Source organism: Podarcis gaigeae, assembly GCF_964106915.1.
Source record: "Podarcis gaigeae genome assembly, chromosome: 15".
In the NCBI taxonomy this organism is placed as follows: Eukaryota; Metazoa; Chordata; class Lepidosauria; order Squamata; family Lacertidae; genus Podarcis; species Podarcis gaigeae.
This window is the reverse complement of record NC_139692.1, coordinates 33104703-33123072: the sequence shown is the minus strand read 5'-3', so window position 1 is coordinate 33123072 and position 18370 is coordinate 33104703. Positions and strand designations below refer to the sequence as shown.

At 46.2% G+C, this 18370-nt stretch overlaps 1 protein-coding gene and 1 long non-coding RNA gene across 5 annotated transcripts in view; both read right to left on the bottom strand.

Annotated features, from left to right (window-relative positions):
* Positions 1-7043: 7043 nt before the first annotated feature.
* Positions 7044-7850, bottom strand: LOC310832772. The gene is made up of 2 exons (XR_014558426.1): positions 7697-7850; positions 7044-7413 (listed from the first exon to the last, which is right to left on the bottom strand). It is a non-coding gene; the product is annotated as an uncharacterized lncRNA (long non-coding RNA).
* Positions 7851-8892: 1042 nt separating this feature from the next.
* The window catches only part of COL26A1 (collagen type XXVI alpha 1 chain), a 97559-nt gene continuing 88081 nt past the window's right edge, over positions 8893-18370 (bottom strand). For 2 of the 4 annotated variants that reach the window (XM_083714706.1, XM_083714707.1), the window contains exons 9-14: positions 16801-16862; positions 16346-16408; positions 14870-14914; positions 13503-13587; positions 12442-12582; positions 8893-11595 (exon numbers count right to left, since the gene is read on the bottom strand). In XM_083714706.1, coding sequence (XP_083570832.1) covers positions 12449-12582; positions 13503-13587; positions 14870-14914; positions 16346-16408; positions 16801-16862 — 389 coding nt within the window. In that variant the 3' untranslated portion in view covers positions 8893-11595; positions 12442-12448. Of the gene's footprint in view, positions 11596-12441; positions 12607-13502; positions 13588-14869; positions 14915-16345; positions 16409-16800; positions 16863-18370 lie in introns of all 4 variants that reach the window. The other 2 variants (XM_083714704.1, XM_083714705.1) reach the window with 1 other exon arrangement.

Genomic DNA, 18370 nt, shown 5'->3' with positions numbered 1-18370 from the left:
AGTTCAAAAACAGCTGGAGGCCCAAGGTTGGGAAACACTGGTCTACAGAGTCATAGATATCTCCAAATATATGGTAGAACTAAATGTATAAGAATGTGTCACTGATTAACATGGGCTATAAGTTATTGTTGTTGTTAGGTTTACTTCTGTATCAACATATTCCTTCTCTCCTTGGCCTTGGTGCTAGCAGTTGTGGACCCTGACTTCATTGTACCAAGCCAGGCATAGGCAAACTCGGCCCTCCATGTTTTTTTGGGGGACTACAACTCCCATCATCCCTGACCACTGGTCCTGCTAGCTAGGGATGATGGGAGATGTAGTCCCAAAACATCTGGAGGGCCGAGTTTGCCTATGCCTGTACAGTGGTACCTCAGGTTACATACACATCAGGTTACATACGCTTCAGGTTACAGACTCCTCTAACCCAGAAATAGTACCTCAGGTTAAGAACTTTGCTTTAGGATGAGAACAGAAATCGTGCTACAGCGGCGCAGCGGCAGTGGGAGGCCCCATTAGCTAAAGTGGTGCTTCAGGTTAAGAACAGTTTCAGGTTAAGAACGGACCTCCGGAACAAATTAAGTACTTAACCCGAGGTACCACTGTACTAAGCATTGGTCGGGGCATATTCCTGCCCCCTTGTGACTCAACACTAGTCTCCTACCCCTGTGGAATCTGGTGGATAAGTTTGGATCCTTTTTCAGTGAATACTTACCTGGGACCCTTTCCTATGTCTTCTAGTTGGGCAGAAGAGAAGTGCAAAAAACCCCAGTCCAGGATAGTCCAACTTCTCATACCAAGTTGTCCGCAATAGTACTTTTTTCAGATTTCTTTTTCTTTTAAGATTCGAAGTTACATTTTAACACTCAACAGTTATCATCCTTACTCTACAATACTAACAACTTCCTGCTCACCCATCCTCAATGTTTTTATGATCACAATTACATACAATCGCATCTTCAAAGCCCATCATACCCAATTTCATCCTCTTTAACGGGTTTCTTGAGATGTGCTGCTATTTTTTCTTGAACTTCAAACCCCGCTGTGGACTTCGCGCATAGGAAATGATTTCTTAAATAAATTCGAAAAAGTTTCCAGTCCTCCTTGAAAGTTTCTAAATTTGTGTCTCTTATCAGCACCATCAGTTTTGCGATCTCTGCATATTCCGTTACCTTCACCACCCCATTCTTGCTTTGAGGATATTCTTCCCTCCTTCCGCTTCTGTGCATAGATATTCCTTGCCATTGTGGTTCCACACATAAATACAGTTAAAGCTTTCTTTGGAATTTCACTGTCCAGTATCCCCAGCAGGAAGACTTATGGCTTCTTGGGTGGAAAGGGCTGCGAGAGTACTTTGACACGCAACTTGCAGGCCAAAATTTGCTGCCCCCCAGTCCCCAGCTCTCATGCTGCCTCCCAAAGTGGGCATTGGGCTTTGGGAAGAAGCCACGAGTCTCTGGCAGGGTCCTAGAGCCCTCCCATCTCCTTCCCAATACTGGGAAAGAGAAAACTAGGCTTTGGGGTAGAGGATGTAGGACTCTCAGATCCTGTCAGAGCCCTCATGCCTCTTTCCCAAAGCCCAGCTTTGGGAAGGCAGCAGGGGTCAGGGCATCAAATGTTACCAAGGGCTGCCAAAATGGCCTTGAGGGGCATGTGTTGGATTACACTGCCCCAGACCCCCAGAAACCTGTTGCTAAGACACCTCTTATACTGAGTAACCCATAGTCAAGATGATTTGGGAGGTGTCCATCAGGGCTGGGCAATACCTGGTTTTCAACTTTGTGATACATCATCAGCTAAACATCACAATATCACAGTGTCTGAATTAAGGATGGAGCTATGTAGAGGCATTGGCTGGCTTCACAGTTTTCCCCACATTGTGATTTTTGCTTCGCACACATACACACACACATCATGATTTGCAATATATTGATGGACTTGAAACTGGCTTTGGACGATATATATCACTCAGCCCCAACAGAAACCATGATTCACGATATACTGCCGAATCAAAAACTACTACACTGATATCACGAAATGGACTTCAAACCGGTTTTGGTTGTTATATTGATATATCGACCAGCCCTAGTGTCTATATCAACACGCATCGCTGCCTCTTCAAATTACTAACAGTGTTATATACAGGTTTGTGTTTCATGCTATTGCTTGAGTGATAATAATTGCTTGAGCAATATGTGAAAAACTTGAGAAAAAATTTCCTTTCCTTTTACAGTCGTTTTTAATTGTCATTTTCAAGAACCACCATGAAAAACGTAGAAGAGTGTCGCTCTTTAGAAGATTAACTATAGAAACACCAGAAGCCACTCCTGATTTAGGTTCCCTGCTTAATACCAGAGTGTGAAATAATTGTTTCTTTCCTTCGTCCTTTAGGCAGTAGCTGCAGTTAAAGGAGCAAAGTCAATATAATTAGAAGGTGTTGCCGTTTGGATTGAGTTGGAGCCTGCCTGGGTGGGGAGAAAGCAGCCCTGTTAAATCCAGGCACATCCATTGTTCCCGGAGATTACATCTAATGCTTCCTGTTACCACCCATCTTGAAGAAATTAGCAGGTGGGCAAGTTCGGTATTGTAGGATGAGCTGCTGCAGTGCACTTGGCCTGCTTCTCAAAGTGTGCGACACATGCCGAAAAATGGTTGCTTGCAGGAATGTGTTGTAAAGGAAGACATACCTATTGTTTCAGCAATCAGTACAAATTTGGACAAAAAAATATTGAATCACACTAAAGGCAATTTGTGGGTTCCTGCTTGAGGGCAGGAAGATGAATTTTGATAAGACTGTCACAATTTCTCCCAGGAGAGGGCAGTTCTCAAGCCAAGACCTTGTAGGCGAGTAGTTTGCAATTGCCTGTTCTGAAGAGGGTTGCATTCAATCTGAAGGAACATTTGATATCAAATATCCTTTATTAGGCATAGCAAACCACACATTATCGAACAGACACCGTATACAAATTGTGCAAAATACAAGCTCAACATACTGTAACAAGGTTTGTCCCAATCAGATCTTTAACTCCAGAGAAAATCAATTTGCATAAATAATACAATACAACACTACCACATCACTGATCCACTAAATCTCTTTATAATGGCCCAGTCTTTCTACATGGACAGCACTCAAAAATTCAGCCACTATTTAAGTAATTTGATCATTCCTGTCCGAAAGCAGGTCCTGAAGTGTTGGTATCATAAAAATCAGCCTATTGAGTTGTAAGGCCTCTAATAATTGTCTTCTGGCATAAATGCCAAAATCACAAGAAAAGAAAATATGCTCCAAAGTATCAGGTTCCTGTTTACTACATTTGCAGAGATGTTCTGATTCTGGGAGAGCTAAATAGCTTCCTCTCACTATCATTGAGGGAAACATATTAAATCTGGCTAACATAAACAGCCTGCACAATTCATGATTCCTGAAGGAACAATTAAGTAACCTGGAGGAGTTCCTGGGACTATTTTTGTCGTATGAAGCCCAAGTGACCCCCTCTGTGGCTCAGAGTGCCCAGTACCAACTTTGGTTGGTACAACAATTACACCCTTTCCTGGATAAGATTAGCTTAGCTAGTGTGGTTTTTTTCTTCAATTATCTGTATACCTTTCATAAAGCTGACATTGCATGGAAATCCCAATGGAAAACTGTAGAGAACCACTCTCCGGAGAGGTATACAGCTGGAATCTGAGAACTTGCTTTAGCTAAAAATAATAATAATGCAGCAGAGTAATCCTAAGGGTATTGAAAAGAGATACCGTATTTTTCACCCTATAGGACGCACTTTTTCCCCTCCAAAAATGAAGGGGAAATGTGTGTGCGTCCTATGGGGCGAATGCAGGCTTTTGCTGAAGCCTGGAGAGCGAGAGGGGTCGGTGCGCACTGACCCCTCTCGCTCTCCAGGCTTCGCGCAGCTCTCCACAAGCCATGGGAGCCCGCGCGGGCTCCGGGCTCCCACGGCTTATGGAGAGTTGCCTGTTCTGGGGGCTGGGGTCGGGGGAAGCTCGGGCTTCCCCCGCACCAGCCCCGCGCCTAGGGGGGAAAATAATTTTTTCCCCTTTATTTCCCCCCCAAAAGACTAGGTGCGCCTTATGGGACGGTGCGTCCTATAGGGCGAAAAATACGGTAACTTCAATTTTGTGTGGTTCCCTTTGCTCTTTTAAAGGTAAAGGGACCCCCGACCATTAGGTCCAGTCGTGGCTGACTCTGGGGTTGCAGCGCTCATCTCGCTTTATTGGCTGAGGGAGCCGGCGTACAGCTTCCAGGTCATGTGGCCAGCATGACTAAGCCGCTTCTGGCAAACCAGAGCAGCACACGGAAACGCCGTTTACCTTCCCGCCGGAGCGGTACCTATTTATCTACTTGCACTTTGACGTGCTTTTGTACTGCTAGGTTGGCAGGAGCTGGGACAGAGCAACGGGAGCTCACCCCGTCGCAGGGATTCAAACCGCTGACCTTCTTATCAGCAAGTCCTAGGCTCTGTGGTTTAACCCACAGCGCCACCCGTGTCCCTTTTTGCTATCTTATATCAATGCTATCATCCCTCCCACCCCCAATCACTCAACCCCTTACTGAGAGGTTCTGTAAGAAGGCCAGTCTGGTACAATGGTTAGGGTGTCAGACTAGAACCTGAGAGACAAGGGTTCAAATCCCCACTTGGCCATGAAGCTCACTGGGAACAACTGTCATGGATTGGCTGGATGCAGAGGAGAGGTGGGAGGCGCCAGCTGGGGAACCCCAAAGGGAACCCCCAGGGGAAGAAAGCTCAGAACCAGGGGTATGGGATGATGATGAGCGGTCAGAAGGAGAAGAGGGAGCAGACTGGGAGGAGGAGGTGTCTGAAGCTGAAGAGGCAACAGGGTTTAGTGAGCAGGAAGAGTCTGTGGCAGAGAGCAGTGCAGACTCAGAGGCAGCAGTAGAGAAGGGCCAAGAGACAGAGGAGAGGCAGGCTGCTGAGGAAGCCAGCTCCCCTCCCCTCTGGTCCCCCAGAACACGCGGAGAAGTGAAAAGAGCAGAGGAGAGATTGGTTGCATGCAGATGGCAGTCTCTGGTTGCTTGGGGGGAAAACCCTGAAGAGAACTTAGGCATCTCTGGGAAGGCAGGAACTTTCAGTCCCCACAACTGCCTCATTAGAGCAAGACCTACTGAGAAGAATTGCTGTGATCACTAGGCCTGTGCTGTTTTGGTTTCTTTGAATAAGGAGTTAACTTCAGCAAACACTGTTTGCTTATTGCTGATCTACACCTGACTCTGGCTCCTGACAGCGATCTTGGGCCATTCACTGTCTCTCAGCCTACCCTACCCCACAAGGTTGTTGTGCAGATTAAATGAGGAGGGGGGAGAGCAGCATACGCCATCTTGAGCTTTTGGGGGGAAGAAAGGGGGGATAGAAATGCAAGGCAATAAAATAAATAAGATGTTGTGAACTAAATGTCTTTCAAATATTTACTCTCAGCAATTTCAGAATACAAAGGTTGTAATGTATTTGCACACTTTGCTTTGAGTAATTAACAACCGTTGTACTCCGGTTTTGTATTTGTTTTTCTCATACTTAGGTAAAGGTAAAGGTAAAGGTACCCCTGCCCGTACGGGCCAGTCTTGACAGACTCTGGGGTTGTGCGCCCATCTCACTTAAGAGGCCAGGGGCCAGCGCTGTCCGGAGACACTTCCGGGTCACGTGGCCAGTGTGACATCGCTGCTCTGGCGAGCCAGAGCCACACACGGAAACGCCGTTTACCTTCCCGCTGGTAAGCGGTCCCTATTTATCTACTTGCACCCGGAGGTGCTTTCGAACTGCTAGGTTGGCAGGCGCTGGGACCGAGCAGCGGGAGCGCACCCCGCCGCAGGGATTCGAACCGCCGACCTTTCGATCGGCAAGTCCTAGGTGCTGAGGCTTTAACCCACAGCGCCACCTGCGTCCCTTCTCATACTTACCTAAAACAAAAAAATACATTTGCAAAAAGAGAAGCAAGCAGAAGGTACCAGCAGTGCATAACAGAGAAAGCTGTGGTTCTTGGTGCAAGAATTGTAACGGAACGCCAAACACAACCCATTTGGGTTTATGAAATGCTGAGGGGCTGTGGAGTCTGTTGTAGTTCAAGTGGGCTTGTTAGTGCCATCTAGTGGTTCCCGGGTTTTGGTTTCTGACAGCACAAAGCTGAAAATTCCCAAAGTTCAGGGAGCTTCAACGGTATCTGCCGGTGTCTGTGCTTTTCTTTCCTTCGAAAAATGTCCATTGGCGTGAGAGCCAGGCCTTCTAGACCAGGGGTCAGCAACCTTTTTCAGCCGTGGACTGGTCCACCGTCCCTCAGACTATGTAGGGGGCCGGACTATATTTTGAAAAAAATAATAATGAACGAATTCCTATGCCCCACAAATAACCCAGAGATGCATTTTAAATAAAAGCACACATTCTGCTCATGTAAAAACACCAAACAAATGAAATACCGTGAAAATCCCTGAAACGAGAAGTAATCGACTGGAGATATTATCTTATAAAATTAAACTAAATAACAAACATCAAAAAGCTTACGGGAAAAAATGAGAAAAACCTAGAATTGAACAAAGCCTTAACAGGATGCCGGCTACAAACCTCATTTCACTGAACTATTCAGTTTCCTCAGAAGGAAATAGAGAAATCATAAACCTTAAATGACCATTCTACTCACGTTAAAACACGCTGACTCATGGACCATCCGCAGGCCGGATTGAGAAGGCGATTGGGCCGCATCCGGCCCCCAGGCCTTAGTTTCCCTACCCCTGTTCTAGACTTCCAGGTGGAAAGAGACACGTTGCTATCTTGATGATCAGAGCAGTGAGGAGCATAAAAGGGCAGTTTGGGCCAACTCATACACACCCTTGCAAAAAAGTGAACTACATCATTAGATCCAGTTACAGATAGGTAGCCGTGCTGGTCTGCCATAGTCAAAACAAAAAAAATTCCTTCCAGTAGCACCTTAAAGACCAACTAAGTCAGTTCTTGGTATGAGCTTTCGTGTGCATGCACACTTCTTCAGATACCTCATTAGAGTCAGATACATCATTAGAGTCAGAGGATCTCAAACCTCTTGACAGCAACGCTGGATGTGACCATGACTCTGCTTCAGAAGGAACAGCGTTAAGAACCTCCCTGCTTTTCCTCCAAGCTTCTGGGATCACGACCAGTTCTCCACAAGCCCTGCGAAGCTTGCGGCTGCCATGATGTGCTTTGCTTTTCAAAACAATTACAGGCCGAGGAAAGCAAATGAGATCAGAGCGGTGTTGTCAGAAGGCATCGAGGCAGAGGACATCTCCAAGGGGACTGAGCTTGACAGAGACTTTTTCTTCCCTCCCTTATCATCGGCTGCTGAGACATTAGCGCTCTCCCTGTTCCCATTGCCCTGGCTGAGGGTGAATCAAGTGTTGTCAGTGTCAGACCTCTTTGTTGAAAAAGGGAATTAAAAGGGAGGGAAGAGGGCAAGATTGGAGGGGTTGCAGGAGAATGAGGGAACACTGGTTTGGAAAACCATTTTTTACTTCAAGATCTACCAAGCTAAGTTCTCTTTATTTGTGGAAATATCTTCTTCCCATCTACTGAATGTCACAAGTGTCAACCAACTGTGCATGTCTTTTTTCTTTTTTGGCAATGTTCTCCCCTATCGCACAATAGGTCCCATAATACCCCCAGTTAGACCAGATTCAATATGGAACATGTGGGAAAACTCTACCTGGGATGTGGGGTTAATATCATACAATGGGTGCATTGTCAATTATACTGATGTCCAATTCAGTGAACTCAGGTTTTCATGGCACTCACTAGACTGGGAGGGGGGAACCTCCAGACTGCAGGCCCATCTTGTCCCCCAAGTTTGGCCCACAAGGCCATTTCCCCCAAGCCATGACCCTCTGTCAATCAGCTGACACCATTGTGATGTCAGCTGATGAGTGGGGCTGAATTCTAGGTCACTTGTCAAATCTGGCGCACAGGGTGAATCCTGCTAAGGGCTAGATGATCCTCGGGATCCTTCCCAATACTACAGTTCCATGCCTTCCAACATTTCTCCAGTAAAAATAGGGACACCCTATTCCATAATGGGACTTGAGAAGAAGATCAAGCCTATCCATTCTTAAGGAAATCAGCCCTGAGTGCTCACTGGAAGGACAGATCCTGAAGCTGAGGCTCCAATACTTTGGCCACCTCATGAGAAGAGAAGACTCTCTGGAAAAGACCCTGATGCTGGGAAAGATTGAGGGCATAAGGAGAAGGGGACAACAGAGGATGAGATGGCTGGACAGTGTTCTCAAAGCTACCAGCATGAGTTTGACCAAACTACAGGAGGCAGTGGAAGACAGGAGGGCCTGGCGTGCTCTGGTCCATGGGGTCACAAAGAGTCGGACACGACTAAACAACTAAACAACAACAACAACATTTCATAATAATAATAATAATTCTAGTATTTATACCCTGCCCATTTGATTGAGTTGCCCCAGCCACTCTGGGTGGCTAGCAACATACCCTGTATATAAAAACATAATAAAACATTAAACATTTTAAAATTTCCCTATATTCCCCTGTGTCCAACCAGTCCATGACAAGGGGGAATGATCTGGGTTCAACCTCCAGTATCCGCAAGCTGGGCTTGGAACGTTCCTTGACTGCAACCCTGGAGAGCAACTGCAGGTCAGTGTTGGCAATACTAAGCTTGATGAACAATGTCCGGGATCAGTATTTATTTACTATTTCATAAAATTCATATGCCTCTTGATCGTAACAAACCTCAAAGCAGTATAGTGCTTCCTGGTTTGATCCAGCACGACTCTGTGCTAAGAAACCCCCACATTGTGTAGTTATATTTTGTGGTGCAACTTTTGGCCAGAAAGCTGGGCCTAATAGAGAAATAAAGGACAGAGGGCTCCACTTTTCGCTTACAGTATGTTTTATTTCTCAGTGCATTAAATAAGAAAGTTTTGGTATCTATGGGTTCTTTAATAGTGTCTCCAATAGTACAAAACATTTCATACGCAGTAATGAAACCCATAGCAAATTGGGAGGGTGGGAGAAGATACAATTAACAGCTGGCAGGTCTGAACAGTAATGATGCACGATCTGTAGGCAAAAGCTTTCTTTTCCCTTTAGGGGAACTATTTCCCTTTAGGGGTCAGCAAATGGAAGCCTCCAGGCTGAACCAGGTTTCAAAACTGCCCTGCCCACATCAGGTTTCCACATCTCAGACCCAAAGCGAGATCTGCAGGAAGCTGCAACACGAACTTTTGAAAGCAGGCTGCTTTGCAATGGAGAGACCCAAGCTGGCTTCAGTGTCTGCCTGAAATCTAGCTGCCTAACCGGAGATCGCTGCTCTATAGCCTGATAAACCAATAGAGCTCATGAAACAGGGCGAAAGCTCGATGAACCTTGGTAGCTGAACATCAGCAAGACCACACAACCAGTTGCAAAGGCAAGGAGTTTATAACAAGACGAGATATTTGCGAACATTTAAAACCACACAGAGATCCGGCCTAAACCGTCTTGCATAGCTCAAAACAGCTCAGAACGAGCTTTGCGGAAATTAATAGCACCTTTCCTGTTCGTTTGATTCCACAGCAAACGGCGGGTTTTGTGGACATCCCTGTAAACACTAAAGCAGAACGGGCAGGTGGCTGTCCGCTCCGTCAAAAAGGATATTGCAGAGAGGAAAACGTTTGTGAAAATGTTGAGCAAAATGACCAAAGGGCCGGAACAACTCCCCGATATGAGGAAAGCTCACTTTATTTATGACTTTTAGTTTAGGGGGAAAGGGGAGTACGAAGTGAGGTTATAGAGATGTTTTTAAAAATATACATGGTGTGGAGAGGTATTAGTGCAGTGAAGTGTTTAGTTCGTTGAACATGGGAGAGCCGGGTTCAAATTTCCACTCACCCATGTAGTTCACTGGCTGGGACCTAGGACCAGTCACTGCCTCTCAGCCCAAACTATCTTACAGTGGGTGGGGATTATATGAGAGGGAGAACCATGTACACCATCTTGAGCTCCTGGAGAACCAGCTAGGATCTGAATGCAACAAATGTAAGTCTTAGGACAGGCATAAACATAAAGAATGGTATTGACAGCCACAAGAGATGAGATGGCCGCCATCTTGGACGGCTTTGAAAGAGGATTAAATCCTTAAAATGGCTTTACTTATCTTCTTCTTGCACGCTGGAAGCAAGCCTATATACGTACTTGCAGAGGCAAAGAAGAGTGTAGGAATCCCCAGTTATTACTTCTCTCCTACAAAGTGGCATGAGATGGGGGAGGATTTCTGATTTATAGCAGAGATCAGGCTTTTTAACCCCTGCCCTGGGACTTATCTTACGGGTTGGAATGCGGCTTTGAGTTCTCAGCTCAAAGAAAGGACCCGAATGTTTAAAATAACCGCATTACTAAGAGGGGTAGTCAGTCTTTTAACAGGGTGTGGGTAAACTCTGGCAGAACCAGTTCCTTACTGCCTTTGCATCCTGAGAGAATGCACTTAGGATCATAGAATTGTAGCCTTGGGAGGGTCCCAGAGGGTCAGTCACTCCAACTGCCTGCAATCACTTTTATTGGTTGTGGACTAGTAAATACTGTTGGTTGATAAGCCTAGCTGAAACCGATGAACCAGAATTCCCCTGGTAGGCTCTTTTCACTAGTGCATGTGTTTGTAGGTGCGCTTTCTCCCAATAGATGCATTTATTTATTTTTTGTAAACACTGGTGGATGAGAGAACTGCCCTGCAGAGTATGGATACGTGTGAATTTCGTAGGATGGTTGTGTTTCGCTTCTCATGCTGTGCGACGTCGATAAATTCTGTTTGCAATTTCTTCCCCCATCCTGAATGGAGAGAGAAAGAATTGTGCAAGAAGGAATAGAGCAGTCTGTTTGGTGTGCATGAATTCTCTGGGACTGTACCCTTGCTCATATGTGAAATGAGGGATCTGGGACTCCAATCACCACCACTGCTCTCCTGGAAAAGCTGAAATGTCTCCTTCCTTTGTTTCTTCATATACTTACATGGCTGTGTTTCATTTTTTCCCCTTTCGAGTTTGCAGGAAGCTTGTTGGTCTGCCTTTCAAACAAACTTCCTGCTAGATCTGTGATTTGTTCTGAAGTCTGTCAGGTCTGTCTTGTACTAGTTCCCCGATCAAACGTTTTGGTACCTAATGAAAGACCCACCTAAAAATTAAATTGGTACAATAGCCACATCCAGCATGAATTCACAGAATCACAGCTAAATATTTGGAATATTCCAGAATGCAGGCGGATTCCACTGCAGACACAAAAGGGTACCTCGGCAAGCAGGGGTCGATGCAAAGACTTCCATGAAGGTGGAAAATTTGGGCAGCTCTTGCATCAATAGCACCCTCTAAGAAGTGTCTTTATCACACGTGGCCTTTGGGGTTTCTGGGCATGACGGTGGTCATCTGAGATGGACACTGACACAGGGGCAGAGATAGGGCAATGTAGTAACTGTGAAGTATACATTTTAAAGATCAAAGAGAGTTCAAGGAATGCCTTCCTATTCCGACGGGTTGATCCATCCTCCTGTCCTGCAGGGACCTCTGTGCCTAAATCTCTGGAAGATCTCCAGCCCTCGCTGTTGGACCTATCAATAAAAGGGCTCATTACAGTGGGACGCCTCCCAGATGCGGAAAAAAATACACATGTTGCAATTTTGTCTGACCTCGGCCCCTGCACAATTTTATTTCCAAAGAGGAAACTTTCCTCCTTGAGATTGTTTCGTTCAGCCTGGACACCGAAATCCACCTCTGAGGGCCTTCTGGCAGTTCCCTCCCTGCGAGAAGTGAAGTGACAGGGAACCAGGCACAGGGCCTTCTTGGTGGTGGCACCTGCCCTGTAGAACTATTTGACTTTTTGTATATGCTGGAAGCCGCCCAGAGTGGTTGGGGCAACCCAGTCAGATGGGTGGATGTCATTTGAAGCAAAATGGTGATGGAAGCTGTACTGATCCAATCAGTGCAAAGAAAGCCTTCTATGCAAAGCAGACCCACAAGATCAAGTACCCTGGAGGAAAAGGGTTTGAATAAACGGAAGCTTTAAACTAGCAGGGTCCACCCTGATCTAGCAGCAGATCTCCAGGGATCCAGGACAGAGTCCTTCCCAGCCCTCACTGGAGCTGCTGGGGTTTGAGCCTGGGATGCTCTGCATATAAAACAACGGGAGTTAAGGCATGACCAACTTGTCCCCTTGATTTCAATGTGGTCAAGGCATGGCCAGCCAAAGCTCAATGAGCACATGACGCAACTCAGCTCCCTTATAGCCTGGCAATGGAAACGTCGCGGTCTTTCCCAGTGGCGCCACTGAGGACTGAACCTGCGGCCTTCTGCAAGGCAAATCAGGCGCTCAGCCCCTGAGCTACAAGCCCTTCCCCAGCACAGCCTCTGCATGCAATTTGTCATTGTGGTTAGACACAATGGATCAGGGCCCTTACTGGTGTCCTATTTCCTTCGGCTCCTTTTCCCTTTGCTCTCGCTGCCGTCCAAAAGCGAGGAAAGAATCTGGTTGGAGTGATGCCGCTTGGTTTTCACGTTTGCGCGGAGAGGGGCGCCCAGGATCACGTCTTGCCCCGAGCCTGGTTCAACGGAAGACAAAGAATCTGAAAACAAAGGAAAGCCAGGGACAGGGAGAGGCAGTCAGGCCTGGGGGCCAGATGTGGCCCTCAGGATCTCTCGATGCGGCCCTGGGGATTCTCCCCGGGGCCACCCCCCTCACTGGCCCCAATCTATCCCTTCCACAGGCGCTAATGCCTGGCTGGAATGCATCTCTGAACTGTGGCAATGCCTCGATGGAGAGAGATGTGATGTGGCAGGAACTGGGAGAAAGAAACCTCTTTTGCACAGTTGCAGAAGCTTACTGTACTGAAGGTAAGCATCATAGCCTTTGCATATCATCCACTTTTACTTCTAGCCCTGCCCACCCTCTGCATGCAGTTTTCCCCACCCCCCAGCAAGGGAAATATTCTTATTATTATTTATCATTACTATTTATCAATTACATTTCTATACTACCCTTCACCCAATGTGTTTGTATTTATTTATTTATATCGCCTTCTTTTTTCCTGGCCTGGGACTCAAGACAGCTTATGCAAATTAAAACAAGGCAGAAAGCTAAAAAACATATCAAATATCATGCTTAAAAACGTGGTTAAGCTGTAACAGGATTAAAACAATAGAAAAACAAATCTATGAAAATACAGATAACAAAAACAGCACAGCACTATTGAAAGAAAGCCCTTTCCTTAAAAAAACAGTCTACTACCAAAGCATGTCGGAATAAAACAGTCTTCACTTGTCGGTGGAAGAATAAGGAGGGAGCCTGTCTGGCGTCTCTAGGGAGGGAGTTGCAGAGTCTGGGAGCGGCCACCGAGAAGTCTGGCTTACCGTGATCTGTAAGCCTTTTCTGATGGAAGAGCTGCATAAATATTATTCAGTCAAAGGCGCCTCCTCTCTCCCCATAAGGCAAAGCTGAGCAGAACATTTCCCCATCACTCACCATGGATTCCAATCATATGCTCTAAAATTAACACCCTCTCTGCTAAAATCTTCAGGGCCTCCCGAAGCTGTTGGACACCTTCGCCCTACAAAGGAGAAGAGATCTGGGTTGCTGGAGGCAAGGCATTGGTTCATGCATTCAATGGACACCCGTTCCTTAGGGAAATTGCAACCACCCTGCTTAGGCTTCTTCCATCCTTACTAAAACAGCCAACTTATATCTGGACTGTACCACTGCAGACAGGGGGGGGGGGCGTCACGTGGTAGAATATATATAGATGGTTGATAATCTATATATCCATGCACACTAGGGAGAAGGGAAGGCTGCCTTCGGTATAGGTCTCTAGAATATGTCCTTAGGACTCACTCATTCCCGTCTGCACATCTCTCAGTTAACAATGGTTAATTAACAACTAGCAGCCTGAAACCTGGCATTGCATGGAAATTGCAGTTTTGAAAGGTTCCGACTGTCACCTTGACTCAAAATGGCACTCAAATGCGTCCAAGCATGGGTGAAAACCTGTTCACCCATGGTCCAAAATTTGGTCATGATATCTTAGGTAAAGGTAAAGGGACCCCTGACCATTAGGTCCAGTGGTGGCCGACTCTGGGGTTGCGGCGCTCATCTCACTTTATTGGCCGAAGGAACTGGCGTACAGCTTCCGGGTCATGTGGCCAGCATGACTAAGCTGCTTCTGGCGAAACAGAGCAGCGCACAGAAATGCCGTTTACCTTCCCGCCAGAGCGGTACCTATTTATCTACTTGCACTTTGACGTGCTTTCGAACTGCTAGGTGGGCAGGAGCAGGGACCGAGCAACGGGAGCTCACTCCGTCGCGGGGATTCGAACCACCGACCTTCTGATCGGCAAGTCCTAGGCTCTGTGGTTTAACCCACAGCGCCACCGACGTCCCCATGATATCTTAAGAAGCATCCAAATGCATAGAGAACAAGCAACCTTCCAAAATATACAGCAGATTATTGGGTGGTTGTTGTTTTTTAACATTGCCATTTTCAGAGAATTAGTGTTGCCTGGCCATTCTAGATTCTTATGTTTTCGGCCATTAAAACGTATCTCTTCTGAGATCTATTTTAGCTGCAAGGCACTTCGCGGGGACTTTGCAGACACAATACATGAAGAACCACAAGGCAAATCCTACGATATTAAGGAGCCTTCGTCAACGTGGTGCCCTCTGGAGGTTGGCTCCCATTGGCGACAGCCAGCAACAGCGCAGTTGCACAGCCTGATGGAAGTTGTAGTCCACAACCTCTGGAGAGCATCAGGCTGGCGAAGGCAGATCTTAAATACCTACTAGCAAGGGAAGGGGGGAAGAGTGTAGCAACAATAAAGAACTGGTTGTGCTCTTACATCTGCACCTTTATCTCCTTCGTCACCTTTTTTACCAGGTTCCCCCTAAAAAAACAAAGAACACCAGGAAAGTATGAGGAAAAGAAGCAGAAGAATCGCTAACTAGGGGTGTTTCAAACAATCTGTTTACTGAACATTGAGCCTGATTTGTTTGCAAGGGGAACTGATGGCGTTGGCTGCTTGGCTGAGTTTTTACTTTGATTTGTTGGTGGGGAGGCTAGCAAGTTATCCCGTTATCCCAAACCAGCTTTCATTGCAACTGGATCCCACTGGGAAATAGTGATAGTTTACATGCGTTGCCACAAGAGCCAGTGTGGTGTAGTGGTTAAGAGCGGTAGTCTTGTAATCTGGTGAACCAGGTTCGCATCTCCGTTCCTCCACATGCAGCTGCTGGGTGACCTTGGGCCAGTCACACTTCTTGGAAGTCTCTCAGCCCCACTCACCTCACAGAGTGTTTGTTGTGGGGGAGGAAGGGAAAGGAGAATGTTAGCCGCTTTGAGACTCCTTAAAGGGAGTGAAAGGCGGGATATCAAATCCAAACAAGGGAACCCCTTGACTTTCATAGAACTTTCTTTGGAGCAAATGGTTGTGGGCGGCAGATTTTGCACAGGGATAGCTGATACTAACTTGCTCCCCCAGGAGGCAGTGATGACCAGCAACTTGGATGGACTGGACAAATTCTGAGGTGGAGGGTGGGGGATAAGGCTATCTGTGGCTACTAGCCAGGATGGCTATGCTCTGCCTCCATGGTTAGAAGATATTAGAAATATGTTGGAGATATAGTGAGGTAGAGGGTACGTTTTATCATATGTGGTAGACTTGTAAAGGGTAAAAGTGTATTAGGAAATGATATATAATGAATTGAAAAAAATGTTTAAAAGTACCTTTCAAAAAAAACCACAGAGTCCTTTTCGTTGGGGATAATTCAGAAGGAAATTCCCAGGTGTCAAAAAAGACTATTTTTGTATGCTACTACTGCGGCCCGTGTTTTGCTAGCTCAGAAATGGAATACGAGTGAAGTCCCAACCAAAGAAGAATGGCAACTTCAACTAATGGAACAAACGCAGCTTGCAGATTTAACATATAGCATAAGAGAAGAAGAATATACGTTTAAAGAAGACTGGAAAATGTTTACTGGTTATATGGGTGAAAATTGTGTGCATTTAAAAATGCTGGTAGCATAAATTGAACAGTGTAAATAAGTTTTGATGGTGTAACAATGGATTACTGAATGGCTTAATTTGTTTAAAATATCTGCGGTCAAAGAAGGACTGGTCTGATCCAGCAGGGATCTTCTTAGGTTCTTATCATCCCTGATCATTGGTCATGCTGGCTGGGGCTGATGGGAACGACAACTGGGGGGCCCAAAGTTCCCCACCCCTGATTTCCTTGCGGTTGCCAAGCAAGGCCACCCAAATACATGAATGAAGGAGGCACCAGGTGATTTGCCATGCATGGACTTGAAGGTGAACTCACCCTTTCTCCTCGATCTCCTTTGGAGCCCTTGGACCCGGGCTGTCCAGGAGAACCAGGCATGCCCTGCAGGGAAGAAAGAGAAGGGGGTAGCTGGCGAGTGTAGGAATGCTTTGCTTCTGTACAATATCTTGTGCGGTGGAACAAGACCTTGATCTGGGAGCAGGTAGAACTTCAGAAAAAGCAGCCCTCCCTTGAAAGGCATCTTCTGTTTATTAGGCAGACTTGCCCCACATCTGATATCACGTGGGAAATCAACGAGGGGCAGGTGGGCATGGTTCAGCCTGGTGAGCCAAAGGAGGGGAGAGAACCATGGGCTGGAGGTTCCCAACTCCTGAGATAAGACCTTGGGCCTTTGGGAATGGGGGAAGGTGTGAGTAGGGTTGAGGCAGGAGAAATAAATAAGGCGGTTAGAAGATTGCCACCGTTTTCATCTGTGAGAGAGCTGATTTGCCTACCTGCAGCCCAGGTGCGCCAATAGGTCCCAGGGCCCCTTTGGGACCTGAAGATCCAGGTGGCCCTAGTTGGGGGGAGAAAATAGATCATCAGCTGAGAATATTAGGAGCTAGTCTGGATTATCAGCACAAGAAAGTATAGGATATGGCCTTACTTGAACAACTGGCATTCGGATTAAGAGTCCTTAGAGGCCAAAGCAAAAAAGATAAATTCTATTTTGGTATGGCATGGCTCTCCTTTTGTTCTTAAAAGACATTGGGTTATAGCCAATGCTAGTCGTACCCAGAGCAGACCCACTGAAATCGATGGGTACAACTATCCTAGGTCTATTAATCTCAGTGAATGAAATCTACTCTGAATGGAACATACAGTGGTATCTCGAGTTACAAACACCTCGGGTTACAAACACTTCAGGTTACAAACTCCGCTAACCCAGAAGTAATAATAATAATAATAATATTTTTTTTGATACCCCGCCCTTCCTGGTTCAAAAAACCGGGCTCAGGGTGGCTAACAACAAATTTAAAACAATTGATGCAACAAAAAAACAGCATAACCGTATAAAATGTGAATAACAATAAATTCAGAATTCCAAAATCAATTTAGGGGGGAAATTCATCCAATAAACATTAGATGATCACCAGGGCTAGCTGGCTAAATTAGTCCTATCTGGGCCAGCGAGGAGACCAGGGGAAAATTAGCTGTGGGATCCCACAGCGGGTAATCTTCATAAAAAGGGGAGGTGGAGGAAAGGAAGGGGAATAAAAGATCAGTAGTACCTTGGGTTAAGAATTTTACCTCAGGATGAGAACAGAAATCACACGGTGACAGCAGGAGGCCCCATTAGCTAAAGTGGTACCTCAGGTTAAGAAAGGTCTCAGGTTAAGAACAGACCTCCGGAACGAATTAAGTTCTTAACCCGAGGTACCACTGTAGTTGGATAGAACCCAAAACACTCTAAGTAGAGGAGAATAGCCAATGGCCTATCTAGCCCAGCATCCTGTTCTCACAGTGACCAGCTGTGAAGTCAGAACATAGCCATCACGACTAGTAGCCATTGAAGAAAGCCGGCTTCCTGGATACTTCCTGGATAATACTTTACACATGGACAGCAACACCCGGCTAACCCTCTCGCATTCATCTCTGGAAATCTGCACAACCCACCAATTTTATTTTATTTTTGCTTTGGCCTTTGACCTTTCCCAGCTCCAGAATCGGAAGTTTGCAACTCTGGGCGAGAGATTCTCTCTGTGTGTCTTTTTTTTTTCTAACAAGGAAGCATTTTATTTTTTTTAAGAGCGTCTTCCTGGCATGGAGCTGAAGTGCTTGGCAGAATGAGAACACTCATTTGAACATATCTACTTGTTATGCGGCATTGTTAAGGAGATGTCTCCTAATGGCTTTATCCCACTTAGGGAGTGTGTGGGTGGGGGGATTATAATTTCTTCCAGACGCCGACTATTAATTACACTTGCAGTTCATCGGGGAGAGGGTGGGGGGGATGGATGAGGACTCCTTCCAAACTCAGCTTTTAATTGTTTCGGATGAGACCCCCACAAGCATCAGGCACCC